The sequence below is a fragment of the Vipera ursinii genome (genome assembly GCF_947247035.1).
Source record: "Vipera ursinii genome assembly, chromosome: 2".
Classification (NCBI taxonomy): Eukaryota; Metazoa; Chordata; class Lepidosauria; order Squamata; family Viperidae; genus Vipera; species Vipera ursinii.
The window spans coordinates 33,929,280-33,944,257 of NC_139513.1; the positions used below are offsets into that span (position 1 = coordinate 33,929,280).

At 39.0% G+C, this 14,978-nt stretch overlaps 1 protein-coding gene across 1 annotated transcript in view; it reads right to left on the reverse strand.

Annotated features, from left to right (window-relative positions):
- The window catches only part of ADAMTS9 (ADAM metallopeptidase with thrombospondin type 1 motif 9), a 160,444-nt gene that overhangs the window by 11,763 nt on the left and 133,703 nt on the right, over positions 1 to 14,978 (reverse strand). The window contains exons 31-33 of the mRNA XM_083355935.1: positions 7,066 to 7,236; positions 4,545 to 4,739; positions 869 to 1,001 (exon numbers count right to left, since the gene is read on the reverse strand). Coding sequence (XP_083212061.1) covers positions 869 to 1,001; positions 4,545 to 4,739; positions 7,066 to 7,236 — 499 coding nt within the window. The remainder of the gene's footprint in view (positions 1 to 868; positions 1,002 to 4,544; positions 4,740 to 7,065; positions 7,237 to 14,978) is intronic.

The following is a 14,978-nucleotide window of genomic DNA, read 5'->3' on the forward strand; positions in this document are numbered from 1 at the left end:
TCTAGGTGCCAGGAGATTTTATTTGTGCCTTACATTCATTCCCCTTCCTCTTTCCTTCTTTTGCATTCGAGATTGCACCTATGATGGTCTCTCAAGGACTGAGCCCCATGCGTTGTCATAAAATCAAGCATCCATAACATTCCCTGCTATTTCTGTTGTTGCCTTCCTGGCTTAGGAAATGCTGCAGGGCCTTTTTACAACATACCACTGAAGTAATGCCAAAGCTTCAGATTGCTTGAGACTTCTTCAAACCAGAGTTCCCAAATTCTTAAGAGAGATTGTGTTAAGTGTGGAAGGGAGCTGTTTTTTTTTAAAAAAAAATCCCTCTAAATCAGACATGTCAAACACAAGGTCTGGGGGCCGGATGCGGCCCGTGAAGTGGTTTCATGTGTCCCGTGAAGCCATCCTGGAAACAGTGAGGGAACGGCCCCCACTGCCTTGGCCCTGGCCCAGAGACCCTCCTTCTGCCAGAGACACTCAGATCTGTCCCACTCCTGCTCAGGCCCCCATAGGCACCCTTGATGCGAACAATGTGGAGCTGGCCACGCCCACCCAGTAGGCCCTACGCACTCTAGCCATGCCCACCCAGTAGGCCACGCCCACCCTGGCCACACCCACCCGGACCCCTGAGGGCAACTACAATGCTGATGCGGCCCTCAATGAAATTGAGTTTGACACCCCTGCTCTAAATAGTATTGTTTCTCAACCTTGACAGTGGCGTGGACTTCAACTCCCAGAATTACCCAGCCAGCAATGCTTAATTTAATTTAACTGAAAAAGTGCGGGACATGATAGAGAACTAGATCTGTAGCAATACTAGCACAGGATTAAAAGGAAAAAAATAAAACTCATTTCCAAAGACTCTTACAATTATGGATGTTGTGGCATGGCCTCCTTTCCTCGGGTTTTAAATCATCAAGGCAGAAGGTACTTGCTTGATCACTGTTTGTCAGGCACTGAACTGACCGATGCATCACCCCAATTCCACAAGTCACCGAACACTGAAAAGGAAGGAAACCAAATTCAGAACCTTGCCTAATACCTGTAACTTCCTAGTGAGTCATGGGGAGAAAGAAAGAGAGAATGAAAAGGTAAGTGGCTAGCAAAACCAAAGCTTAATTAAAAGGGTGAATAAAATATAGGAAACGTTTGTGCATCTTTACCCTCTTGACTCTTCTGAATTCTGCAAAAGTTTTGTTGCATATTTGGCACAACTGCGAAAATTAAGATGCGCTTTAAAAACACAAAGATATTAGGAACTAGGCACAGTGAGAACTCCAAGCCTATTCAGGCTTAAATAGCAGAACAATTTTTAAAAGTAGAAGAAACAGGGGAGGAAACTTTTTCACACAGTATGCAGTTCTTACCCAGTGCTATAAACAGCAATTTGCCACACAACTAACTCTCTCTCTCTGTGCACACATACACAGATTTGCTTGCTGGCAGGCATATTATCACAGCTATTTATGACTGGATATAGTAATATACCATCTGAAAAAAGGCCATGCTGAAGGAAAACCAATTAATTGTTCAAAATAGCATTGATCTTTCTGCAATAAAACTCTTTGGTAAGGTGCAGATCAAGGATGGAACAATTAAGGAGAAGTAGCAGGATAAACTGCAGGATAAATTGCAGATTGCGCCAGCTGTTTGCAGTTATTTAGATAAATTATTTTCAGAACAACAAACAAATGCAGATGGATACATACATATACAGTTACTGAGTAAACAAGTTTGAACGGAGGCACAAGGTAACACTGCCCATTTTTGGCACGAATTAGAAACTACATTGTCCCTCATTTAAGAGCACCGTAGAGGGTTTTGAGAACACATCTAAATAACCTTTGGGTGGGCAGGGGATTATCTATAACTGTGGAAGGGGTAGATGGGTCCCAACATTGGGTGAGACAAAGATGCAAAATGGGCGGGACTGCACATGGCAAGAACAGAATTTTTTCTTCTCTTGCCTAGGTATTCTGGAGACAAAAGGTTAGTGTTTTAAAAATCAGGCTAAACCGCTTTAAGATTTACATTGCGGCTTTTGCGTTTCCAGCCTCAAAAACAGATTTTTTATTTTTCTGAATGTTCTCTAATGGAACTTCCTTGCTCTAAACCAGAGGTCCCCAACCTTTTGAGCACCAGGGACCGGTTCCGTGGAGAGGTTATTCTGCGGACCGGAGGGGGCGTGGTTTAATATATTGCCTGCATCCCACGGATGGGGCTTTGCTTGTTTGTGCGGACCGGTTTCTGGCATGCCGCGGACCGGTACTCCCTAAAAACCACTCTTCTCTAACTAGGGCAGTAATAACTATTGAAAAGAAATATAAGCAACACTTCACTCTAACTGACTATTTCAGTTGTTTACTGTGAAGGACTAAATTTCTCTTTTAGCAGAGATCTACAACTACAGCAAGCTTTGTACCGTAAAATGTATCAAGCCAAGTGAGAATCCATCGGACAAATATGAAAGTTATTCGAAGAGCTGTCAGAAAGGCTCTTTTCTAAAGTTCAAATGGATTGGATTTTATTTCTGTATCCAAGCAATACAAACAATTGTTCACAGCAAGAGCCTTCTGAACTCCAAACAAATACCAGAATTTTCAGTTGTGTAGGAATGGTGTTAAAAGGAGAGAGAGATCTGTATGTGACCTTGTAAGTGGAATCTGGGTTTTTCAGTAGCAAAATTCCATATCTCCTAGCAACACAGGACCACACAATCTGACCACCTTGGTTTGAGCATGCTTCGGTCAACACTGACTTGTTTAGTGTTGGCCTGCCTAGCTTTCTTTCTTCATTTACTCAACCGCCTAGAATTTGTATTGCTTTTCCTTATGCATGAGGAGAAACAATGATTGGCAGTGAGAATGTAACCTAGGTAAGGAAAAATGAATCTCTTTGAAGTCGGACCTGAATCTGGAACAATTTTTCTATCCTTCGTTGCTGCTTTCTATTCATGTTAACTGGTAGGCTGATCACTGTACTTTATTTTTTTTGCCATGAACCAAACATGTGCTTCTCTAAGCCACCAACATTTAGATATAATTATTTAGATATCCCTTTTATACACATAAAAACTGTAAGTTCTGGCCATTCACTGTAGGTAGGGAAAATTAAATCAGGCAACCTTTGAAGGGTGTGAAGGTGTACTTGGCACAGGCCATTTTCCAAAAACATAAATGGGGCCATGAAAATGACGTGAATGGGACCAAACCCAGGAACTAAAATTCATTAAATACAATTAATCCATTTGTATTTAATAAGTGTTCTCTTTAGCATGTTAAATGTACAACTCAGTAGCAACTCTGCATGAAACAGGTAGGTGAGATCATCCATTGGCAGAGAGTGAGGCATAATTAGTAGGCTGGTGGGGCTCAGGTGTACATTTCTATTCTGGGTCGCTCCGGTATGTGGAGGCTGGATGGGAAAGGTTCAGGCTTTGTCTTAACCCTAACAAGACCAAGTGGTTGTGGGTTTTAGGGCCCCCAGAATCTGGAGATTTTCCACCCTTGACTCTGGTTAGGGTGGCAGACAGAGATGGTACACAATTTGCAGGTCCTCTTGGACTTGCAGCTCTCGACTGAGAAGATGGCCACGAGGGGGTTTTGCTCAAATCCTTTTTGTGCACAACCTGTGGCCCTTCTTGCCCGGAAAGGCTATGCTCATGTTTTGTTCATTTTCCAGTTGGACTGGTGCAATGTGCTCTGCATGGATCTCTACATTCAGTGGCGTGCCCCAGTACATGCGGTTTGGGACATAACCCAGTTCACCCATGTAGCCACACTGCTTTTCAAACTGTGCTGGCTCAGAGTAAACTTTGGGGTGTAATTCAAAGTGCTGTAAAAGCCCTACATGTCATAGTGTCAGGTTGTTTGCAGTACTGCCTGTATACAAGTATTTGCGCTCATTCCATATAATGTGGCAGGTTAGGCACACTCTGGGTCCTTCTGCCATCTAGCAGGAACCAGGAGACATTCCTTCCTTATCGTGGCACCTATGGAAAAATGTTCCCCCCAGACAATTGGATTAACCTACCCTGTCAGCCCTTTGTAGGGCTTCAAAGATCTGGGTTTCCTGCAAACATTGAGCCAGGGATGTCTGCTTAGCTTGATACATAAAATTATTTTAATTTCAGATAGTTTACTAGAAGCCCTGGTCACACTATACTATTTATGTATAGTTAACTATTATATTTTTCTGTTACAGATATCTGAATAACCTTTTCTAAAAGCTTTTATGCTATGTTGTGATGCCTTTTTAGCCAAAATCCAAAATCACTATGTTGAGAAGGGCAGTCATATAAATAAACCAATAAATAGGAATAAATCAGTAAATAAGAGGAGTCTTTGGCATGTGGCACACGGCTCTTGGGCATGAGTTTGTACAGCCACGCAACAGACAAAAGATAAAGAATAATTAAGTCATGAAGTAACACACAGTAATCCATGAAAGAGAGGAAATAGGGCATCTTGTTTTTTTAAGGTCATTTGGGCTATGTAGCAAAATAAATCATGAATAAATAACAAAACAAAAGTTTAGAAACATACACTTCCCCAATTTCCAACTCTCCACGATGCCAAAACAGGGCACTCGCCTAGATAGCATGACTGCACATTTGGTGGTGGCGTGCCTGGACAATGGACAGTGTTCTGATAACCATACTCATAGTGATCTTTCCCTGTATAAATTTCACTGCAGGAAACCAGTCTTTGCTTGTAGCCTTTACCACAGGTCACAGAGCACTGAAAAATACAAAGCAAAAAAATAAAATAAAATGTATCACTCAAAGTAAGCATTTGACAAAGTAGAAAATTAGCCTGTGAAGTTTCATGAATCAAATGTGAATTGCTCCTTCTTCCAGCTTGGGTATTTTCCAGAGGTTTTGGCCTAAATTCCATCAGTATATTCCTTTGTTGGTCCTGGGGCTTGGTTCCTCAGCTGGCAGGTTCATTGACTTGCTTATCTTCTGGGGAAGGTAAACGTCCTAGGTCGGTCCAGTTTTGGGTGGGGACTGATTTATTAAGGTGTCACCTTGGAAGCAAGAAACTTGGCAATCAACTTGGGATCCTGGCTTATCCTTGGCACTTTTCCATAATTTTTCTTTAGGGTCACATCCTATCCAGAAAATGAGGCAATCCACAAGGGAGAGGTGACAATACTGGATGAATACTTTACTTTGTATTCATCCTGTCTGTCAAACTAACAGTAGTGGTCACGGCAGAATTGAAAAATTTGTATGGCCAGGAAGGTAAAGTACTAGAAAACAGAAGAACAGAGGATGAATGTGATGTGAAAGAAGAAGCTGGAGGCTAAAGATGATGGATTATTTCAGTCTTGCCTTTTAATCCTTTGAATACGCATTTTAATTGCTCTGCCAAATAGGGTGGGTGGGAACATTGAAGGAAAATAGTCACCTTTTATAATTTTATTTTATGAAAACAGGGCTGAATGTTCTGAAAACCCTGCTGTTTGTATGATTGATATTGCTTCCTGAAAACAGGAAGGCATTCTGTATCCCTTTTACTATCTACTTACTGCAAAGCCCATATATAATTTGTGAACACCTACTCTGGTGACTTTGTTCAAAGGAACGGATACAGTATTTATATTTTATCTTTTTTTTTGTCAGTTTTGACTGACATGTTCTCCCCTAACTATGAACTTTTTTTTCTTTGCTTTCTGATGAAGCTAGAAGCACTTTTGCTAAGGAAGACATAGAAATCCATGCTAAAAATGTTACTGAATTTTCTGCAAATGTACAATTTTGCTGCTAGATTTTGGAACAGAACCTCAATTAGGCAATCAGGTTTTCAAGCCAAATATAATTTTTTTTACAGGACCTAGACTTCTGCTTCCTAATTTGATAGATAATTTCGTTGTCCCGTTCTTTCACTCAATAACAGATAATTGCTGCCCACATTCAGTCTTTAGCAATATCATTCAGGTGTATTGAAACTACAAATCCAAGAATTCTGGATGCAGTGATTCCAACACAACGTGGAGACACAAGATTGGAGGACAAGTGACTTAAAATCTAGTTGTAGTCTGTAAATCTGATTCTGATTCTATTTAATTTATTTTGGCTAGCAATCTTGAAAAATATAGCACACCAGGAACTTTACAGATGATAAAGTTGATGATACAGAAGACTTTATGTCAATTTCTCAACACATAGGTAAAATACCAAAATAAATTAGTCATGTTCTTTTAAGGTTAAGATCTTCAACTTCTCTAAAGTATTCTTTTTTCTACATACAATATCAGCATCACATTTAGGGGAAACCTTTCAAATGAAATGTGTTCTATGTGAGACTCTACTCAGGGGCCCCAATTTCTTTATTACTACTGCCCATTCCAGACAGTCATGAAACTTCAATAGCACTTAGATTTATATACTGCTTCACAGTGCTTCACAGCCCTCTCTAAGCGGTTTACAGAGTCAGCATACTGCCCCCAACAAACTGGGTCCTCATTTTACCGACTTCAGAAGGATAGAAGGCTGAGTCAACCTTGAGCCAGTGAGAATTGAACTGCCAAACTGCTGGCAGCAGTCAGTCAGCAGAAGTAGCCTGCAGTACTGCATTTAACCACTGTATCACCACGGCTGTATTTCAGATGAATGCTGATAGGTGACATTTGACTTGAGGTAGCAAAAAGCTCCAGCTACTGGCAGTTGGACCTTCCTGTAAGAATTAGCGTTGACGCCTGTCTACAAATACCAACTGTTGATGGTAGCCCTATCTCTACTTTGCTGCAAGCATGAAAACTCTTCAGCTTTTATTTGATTAAATATAATTTTTGAGCTTCGTTATAACGAACAGAGTTCGTAAAGATGCTCCACAGTTACAGAACTTTTTTCTATTAAGAGGTAAGAGTACATTCTGCCGGGTCTCTCCCCACTGCCCTTGCTTTTGGTAGCCCAACAAATCAGTCAGTGAAGAACCAATGGGTGAGTATTACAAGAAAATTTCAAAGCTAGCTGGTTTGCGTATTTTATCTTGCCATTCTCTAGAGCTGGCACTGATGATAGTTTAGCAACTAAGCTTGGCCCAGAGTTAAGACACATACCTCTGACCAGTCTCCTGTAATCCAAATGTATTCACATGGGGGTAACGTGCAAATCTCAACATCAGATGGCCTCTGGCTTGGATCACAGTGAAGACTCTCAGCTTCTTGCATATTTTGGTCCGCACAGATAACTTTCCGGTATCTAGACCCCTTGCCGCAGGTTTTGCTACACTGTCAACATAAAGGAATAAAGACAGCAGTTGGTAGACAGCATATGACACCAGGCTGGTTAGATGACAAAAAAAAGAGTATAAGAAATTTGGTCAGAGATGCACAATTTCTCTTGGCTTGCTGGCTGCTTCAGACTTTACATGGCATGTTGAATGCTGTATTGAAAATATAGGCAGGCTTTCGGTTTGCGCGCACGGCACTTTTGGATGCGCAGGAAGAGCTCTTTCCCTGCCATCCGATCCTTCTTCATTCGAGGACCCTGAAAAGGGTCGAGTCGCCCAGGAGGGGCAACCACCGCAGGGAGGCCCTCCTGTGATCGTGGAAGGGCGGCAGCCCTCTGCTTGAATCCGGAGCAGCTCCTTTTGGCCCGAAGAAGAAGAGACCGGCCATCAAGATGGCTGATCATTAAGCCATTCCCTGCCGAAAGCCAAAAGCACTACCTAGCACAACAAAGCAATCTGGAGGACCTGGGTGAGACCTTACCTTTCTTATCCCCCCAACTGCCTGCCTGTGGGACTTTTCTGAAAATTTTCTCCCCCCTTTTTTTGAAACAACGGCATTTATATACTCGGGGAATAACATTTTAAGCCTTAAAGCGTGGAAGGAAAAAAATTCATCTGATTAAGCAAAGAAATTAAGCAATCTTATTTCTACTCATTAAAAAGCTCCTATTTTTGTGGGGATTGACTACCCTAATGTCTGTTTAAGATTTGAATTAAGGAAAAAAGAATGGATTAATTATACAAAAGCTTTATATTAATTTGGAAGAAAAAGAACTTTACAACTTATTCTATATGCTATTGATTACATCTTGTGGCTAGACCTGGAATTGCAATTAAACCTTTTGCTTATTGTGAGAGCTGACTGAATAACAGAGCTGTCCTTGATACTATCTTCAAAGATAAGTGTGGGAACACCTGGCACTGAAAACAACTTTTAGGAGCACTGGAGGTGGAAAATTATTGACTCTTATTAAAATAGCGTGCATGGAAGACTTAGCTGTAAGCACCAACGAAATGGATGACTATATCCCACCACTTAACTACAAATTGATATTGGACACAATCTTGGCTATAACTGAGCAAATTAAAGGCAAATTGCACGATAAACCTGACAACGTAAAGCCACTAAACCAAACTTTGACCTTAAATGATGAACTGACAATTCAAAAACAAATAGAAAAAGTGGAAATTAACATCAAAATAGGAGACTTCAGAGAGCAACAAACACAGCATACAGAGAACCTTGAAGTCCAAACTTCAACTTCAACTACAAAACTTACAACCCAAAAAACAACACCCAAAGAAAGCAACATTAAGAGTAAAGATATCAAAGGCCTTCAAATACAGTATGTTGAGGATCCAGCTAATCAAACGATAACAACATTAGCTACTACTATCTACCTAACCCAGATGGAAATGGAAGAAGAAAAATATCAGACTGAATTAATGACAATTATATTACATCAAACATCAAAAACTGAGCTATTAAAGCAATATTTCAATGATTATAAAGGGGACACCAGCTTGGCAAAACTGTCCTCAGATTCAAATAAGAGGTGGAGGAAGAAAGGGAGACATATTTCAAAATTCAAAGGCACTAAGATGGAAGCTTGATTGGTACAAAAGGAAGGCGAGAGTTAGATTTAAAAATTTAGACTTATCTCTTTTTTGGGATTTGCAAGGACAGAGCTTAAAATTTTCTTTTGATGGACTAAGGAGAATCTATATATCTATATATCTATATATATCTATATATATCTATATATATTTGTTTTCATCTATATATATCTATACACACACACACACACTTATACATACTGATTTTACATTTAGGTTTTAGATCTTTAAAGGAAAACAAAATTAAGCTTTTAGAATAAAATTTTGAACTATACTATAGAATTTAAAATCTTATAACAAAAGATAGTATTTTAATAATTGTTGAACAGTTAAGACAAAAATATTTTTCTAATAATTGGGGATTTGTTAAGATGAAAACTAGACTTTACTGGTAAATCATAAGAATGTTTTCTAATGAACAATGTAAGTTTTGTAGACAAGACAATTATTCTTTATTGAAATAGGGAATTGTGGGTTACCCCAAAATTAAGCTTTTTTCTGTATATTATATGTTACTTTAGAGTATTTTATTGCAATTAGGTAAAACTTAAAAACAGGATTTTGATACGTATTAGTGAAATTATATTGAAAATTTTGTTAATTGACTCGGTCACAACTAGAAATGTATTAACTTGATTACTTTGACTATGTGAAAACTAAGGGAATCAGAGAGGGAATTTTTATTGATGCAACCTGAACTATTTACAAACAACTTGTTATTTGTTACTTTTGACTACCCAACCACCATATTGCTTTACAAATACATGTATATGTAAATATTAAAAAACCAATAAAACCAAAAAAGAAAATAAGAAGGGAGTAGTAGGTTTTTAAGAGGTGAAACGAAATGTCCTAAACATATACAAGACTTATAGCATTTATTTTGACCTTTAAAACTCCCCAAATGCAAAAAAAACAAACATTTTGATAATGTCAATACCTGTCAGGCTCCAAAATTAAGAAAGACATGCTGCGGTTCTTCTAAGTAGTTTCCTTTATTGTTCCTCAAGGACAGATCAAAATCTTACCAAACTAAAGGAGACTAAACACCATTAAACGTACTCTGAGAACTATTAGGGAGGAACCGTCTTAACTCTCTCCCACGTAAACTACCTTAACCTTAGTGTCTTTTGCTCCTCTGGAATATATTGCCTCCCTCCCTCCTGGGAATAGGACTACATTCCACCACAATACCATGGAAGAGATTCTTCTAACTGCAAAGGGATACTGGTGGGCTGCCTGCATTCCCTATGACTTTCATCCCTTTTAGTAATTTTTCAACATCATTTTCAGTTATTAAATAAGTGATGGACCTGATCCAGTAGCTTGAAATGATCAATATCAACTTCCCTAAATAAGACTCTTAGAGTAAATCCTACATTTAAAGCATGTGTCATCTATAAATAAAAACACACCTATCCCATCACCATTAAATTATATATCTCAACAGGAAGCAGCACCTGGCTGAGCGTGCTGGGCCTTAAAACTAATCACGGTTATGCCTAGTTAGGATGTGCAGACCATCAAGGAATTCAAAGACTATAAGCTAGATAGGGAAGTAAAAAATGTTTGGATAGTAGATACTGCCCAAGCACAATACCAAAACAACCTGCATGGTTTTATCCATACAGAACAAAGAAACTGAGCTCCACATATAGATATCTTTTAAGTCATGTATACTAATATGTAATTGTTGAATAATCATATTAGCAGCTGTTCGTAGCTAATGTAACTTCACTTTATAATAAATATTTCTAGGCAGGAAATAACATTTGGGGATAGGAAAAGTACCTACCCAAAAGGTAACTATTGCTATATTGTGTTATACGGTATGCATATAGCTTGAAAATATGGAAGAACGGTAACATACTTCTGCTGCAATTTTATTTTATTTTATTTACAAAATGTCACGGCTATTTAGAATCACAGTACAATCTAAAGTGTATTAACACAAATGAAATTCATTAATGCAAAACAAATCAAACATTATTCACAGCTTCAAAAAGGTAACACTTGAAATATTGTGCAAATTTACGATTGTTTCCCCAAAATACCAAGGAATTATTTCGGTGGGCCCAATAAACCCACCTGCACCATAACTATGTTTAACCATTCTAAATAGGCGAAATTACTTCAACCCACTTAGCCTCTCTAGAACTTTCCAATCCTCATTAAATATGGAATAATTTCATAGTGTGTAATTATTACTGTGGAATGACTGCAGCTGTACAGCCCGCTCTTAGCCATGTATTATGTATATTAAATGAACACCAGTACTAGATTTGTAAGTGCTTTCTTTAGGGATTGCTGAAAATAGATAACAAGTGGCAATTTGCTTAACTGGAAGCAAAGTGAAAGCGCATGAAAGAATTTTTCTTCCTTGACTTCAATAGTTCCTTTCACATTAGCTCACAAAGTAGCTACTTGTATAGTATAGCTATTTACTGTACATGTACTTTACAATATAACTATCTATTATCACTTATTTGGTCTTTTTACGTATCTATAGGAAACACAACAACTCACTGAAACATGACTGAAACCGAACAAACATTCTGTAGGGGACTCTTCTGAAGATATAAATGGGGCACACTGTCAATAACAAGGGATATTCATCTGTTCACAGGCTTGAATAAGGTAGCACTTGGCAGGACAGCAAAGTTTATGGCCCCCACATCCTGAAGGGCCATAAATTGTGATTGTGATTCCTGGGTCTGAAATTCCAGTATTCTGGTACAGATTCTTTTCCATTCATGGCCTTTCCATCTATTTAACTCTTCTAAATCTAGTTTAAAATACACCTGAGGATGACCTGAGCTGCTTGACTATTCCTAGTTCTATGAATATATCATGGATATATGCTATAAGTCTAAAGCTGGCAAAGAGACCCAATCTAGTTAACTCTTACTGGCTAATACTTGAGCACCAAAACCTCCCAGTCAATCAATATTTCCTTGCGGGCCAGCAACTGAGAACCTAAGCAGGGATCTCTTTTCCCTTTTCACAAGCACAGAACAATAAAAAAATGCTATTCATTCCCCATGGTGGTATGCTAGGGACTTCCAAACTTCTAACGCTGGAACATTGGCAAGTCTGCCTTTGGGTTTCTTTACTAAAGGTATAAGGGACGCGGTGGCTCAGCTGGTTAGGACGCTGAGCTTGTCGATTAGAAGGTCGGCAGTCTGGCAGGTTGAATCCCGAGTGCCGCGTAACAGAGTGAGCGCCTGTTACTCGTCCCAGCTTCTGCCAACCTAGCACTTCGAAAGCACGTAAAAATGCAAGTAGAAAAATAGGGACCACTACAGTGGGAAGGTAACAGTGTTCCGTGCGCCTTTGGCGTCTAGTCATGCCGGCCACATGACCACAGAGACGTCCTCGGACAAGCACTGGCTCTTCGGCTTTGAAATGGAGATGAGCACCAGTCCCTAGAGTTGGAAATGACTAGCACGCATGTGCAGGGGAACCTTTACCTTACTAAAGGTATTAGTCAGTGACAGACCCCCCCCCCCAGAGTTGGAGGCAGGGTAAACCAAAGTCCCTCTCAAGTGAAAACACAAGAAAGGTGTCCTTTCGGCAGCAATATTTACTGCTATAACGTGGCATTTTCACACCCATAGATTCGGTATCCCTGTAACAGTGATATATTAAAATTGCTCAAAATGGTTATAAGATTATGCAATTGATGAGGGATTCATCCTTCCTCAGTAACAGGAGAATGGCTTGCTCCCCAAGACTAAGTCAAGGTTCTGGGTGAAATTCTGCAGTTGCTGCCACCTTAATTTCGGATGGGCTTTAGAAGAGTCAACCAGGAAGGCAATTTAAAAGGGCAGTAGGTTCACTAAAACACAGCTGAGCTGGGGATGATGGGAATGGTTATTCACACATATCAGAGCCTCGATTATATGTAGTGCTGGCTGTCATTATATTCCAGCAAAATTCCTGAATTTGAGCACTTGATCAAAAGTTAGGGACATCATTACCTCAGGAAATGTGACATATTCTTCCCACCTTCTTAAGGGCACTTAAGATCTCAGTGGAGGTTAAGACAATTTTCTGGAAATTCAATATTCCCAAATTCTTCTCTGATGAAGTTGAGGAACACCTATTTAGATCATTTAAAGGGGTGGTGGTGGACAAATGTATATAGGATTTGACTATAAATGGCTACTAGCCTTTAAATGCCAGTTTGCTAGCTGTGGAAATCATAGGCAGAATATTTTAAGGAACAACAGAGGACAATGGTTATGACTGAGCTTCTTGAATGCAGCCAGTTAGAGAATGCTAAGCTAGATGGACTCTTGGCCTGATACAGCAGGGCTCTTATTAGGTTCTTCCATGGAAAAAAAAATCTCTTCCCTGCTGTCTTTCCTTTGATTTACAGTTTTGCTGGCTTCCTCTTCATCGGTAATCCTATTTTTTTTTAAATCCCATTTATATCCCGCCCTTCTCCGAAGACTCAGGGCGGCTTACAATCTAAAGCACAAATCAATGTGCTTAGCACATTGTGTTTACTTTGGACATTTCCTAAATCCCTTGGCTCAAAGTTTCAATTTTATTTTGGAAACAGCAACCTAGCTCAGAACATAAGAAACTGTTAAGCACATTAGGTAAACTGAAGGGGAAGTAATCAATTATATGTGTTATTTGCCAATTAAGTTAAGAGCATAAATGTGCTCCTACTGAATATGTACTTCTGTGGGTGCTATTGTCAGAGACATGCAATATTTGATTATAACTACATGACTGTGAAAGTACACCCAACGAAAATGGCTAGTCAGAAGTCTGGTAGAAAAATATAGTCTGGTATTGGAGAGTTGCTATCTCAATATATCGAGAAACTGAAATAGCTCTGAATACCATTTGTATCCACAGCAATCATCTTTAGCAGCTTATCCTTTCTTAAACAAAACAAAGGGCAATTATTTTATACTGACAAGGTTACTTTTTTACTGCTCAGTAGAAACTCATTATTATTTTATGTTAAGCCATTTTAAGGTTTAGAGCTTTGTTACCTTGGCTTCAATTCTTAACAGAGTATGAGCAATATTTGTCTTTTTTTTACTCATTTCCTTGTCTCATTCCTCTCAAACCGATTTAGCACAGGATTAATTCAGCATCTATTTGTCTCCTGGACTGTTCTTTGTCATTTTTCGCCTAGCACTAACATTATTCCTGTTTTCAGACCCAGAATTCTTGACTTAAATACTCATCTTCTGTGCCTATTTAAGTCATTGTCTTGGATAACCAGAGAAAATGCTTTGAAACAGCAACGGAATCCAAGCTTGGTTCTGTAAATGTTTGGTTTTTAGTTGCCAGTTCCTTTAATACTCTATTTGGGCATATGAGGGAAAACCACACCCTTCGTGAATGTCTGCTCTTGAGTCTGAATAACTGGACTGATTTTTCCCCCCTGCTGCTTGCTGGTTCATTTAGAAATAGTTATTCCTCAAATCGGTGGAACTACTGTACAAAATCTGCTGTTCACTTTGTACAGGCATGTCAATAGAAGATGCCTAGCAATAGCTGATGCTGTTGGTTTGCGTCCAATTTCTGCACATTGCTGTGTAACTATCAAAGACCACATTATATAATTTAGAGAAGAGGAAAGTGTGACATCAAATGTCATGGCAATGGATTTATTGATGAACTTCACTTCACAAATTTTTAATACACTGTATTAAAATCAACTGTAGTGTCAAGATATGTCCTATATTTGAAAATATGATTTGGACTTTCTAAATTATCTACAAAAATTACTTCATCCCAGGCTTTCCAGATATGTAGGTCTTGCATTATAAAACTTCACCTCCTTGTTAGCTGGGGATTTGAGGATTAAAGGTGAACTCTTCTGATGGGCATCGGATTATGGAATGCTGTGCCAACTGCATTTCTAAAGAATTATGTACATCAAAACAAGACAGAGTTTTGGAGGGATTATGAATGACAGCTTGGGACAGTAAATAACAAAGTGGCGGAGGGTTCAAGTTGAGACATTAATGAGGTTGTAACCTTGTTTCCAACAGGCCTTTTCTGTCAATTTGGATTTACTAATAGCTGGCTTAATTCAGTCTGCATCTCATTTCTCAATAAATAACTGGTAAACTACTTATATATGTCAGACAA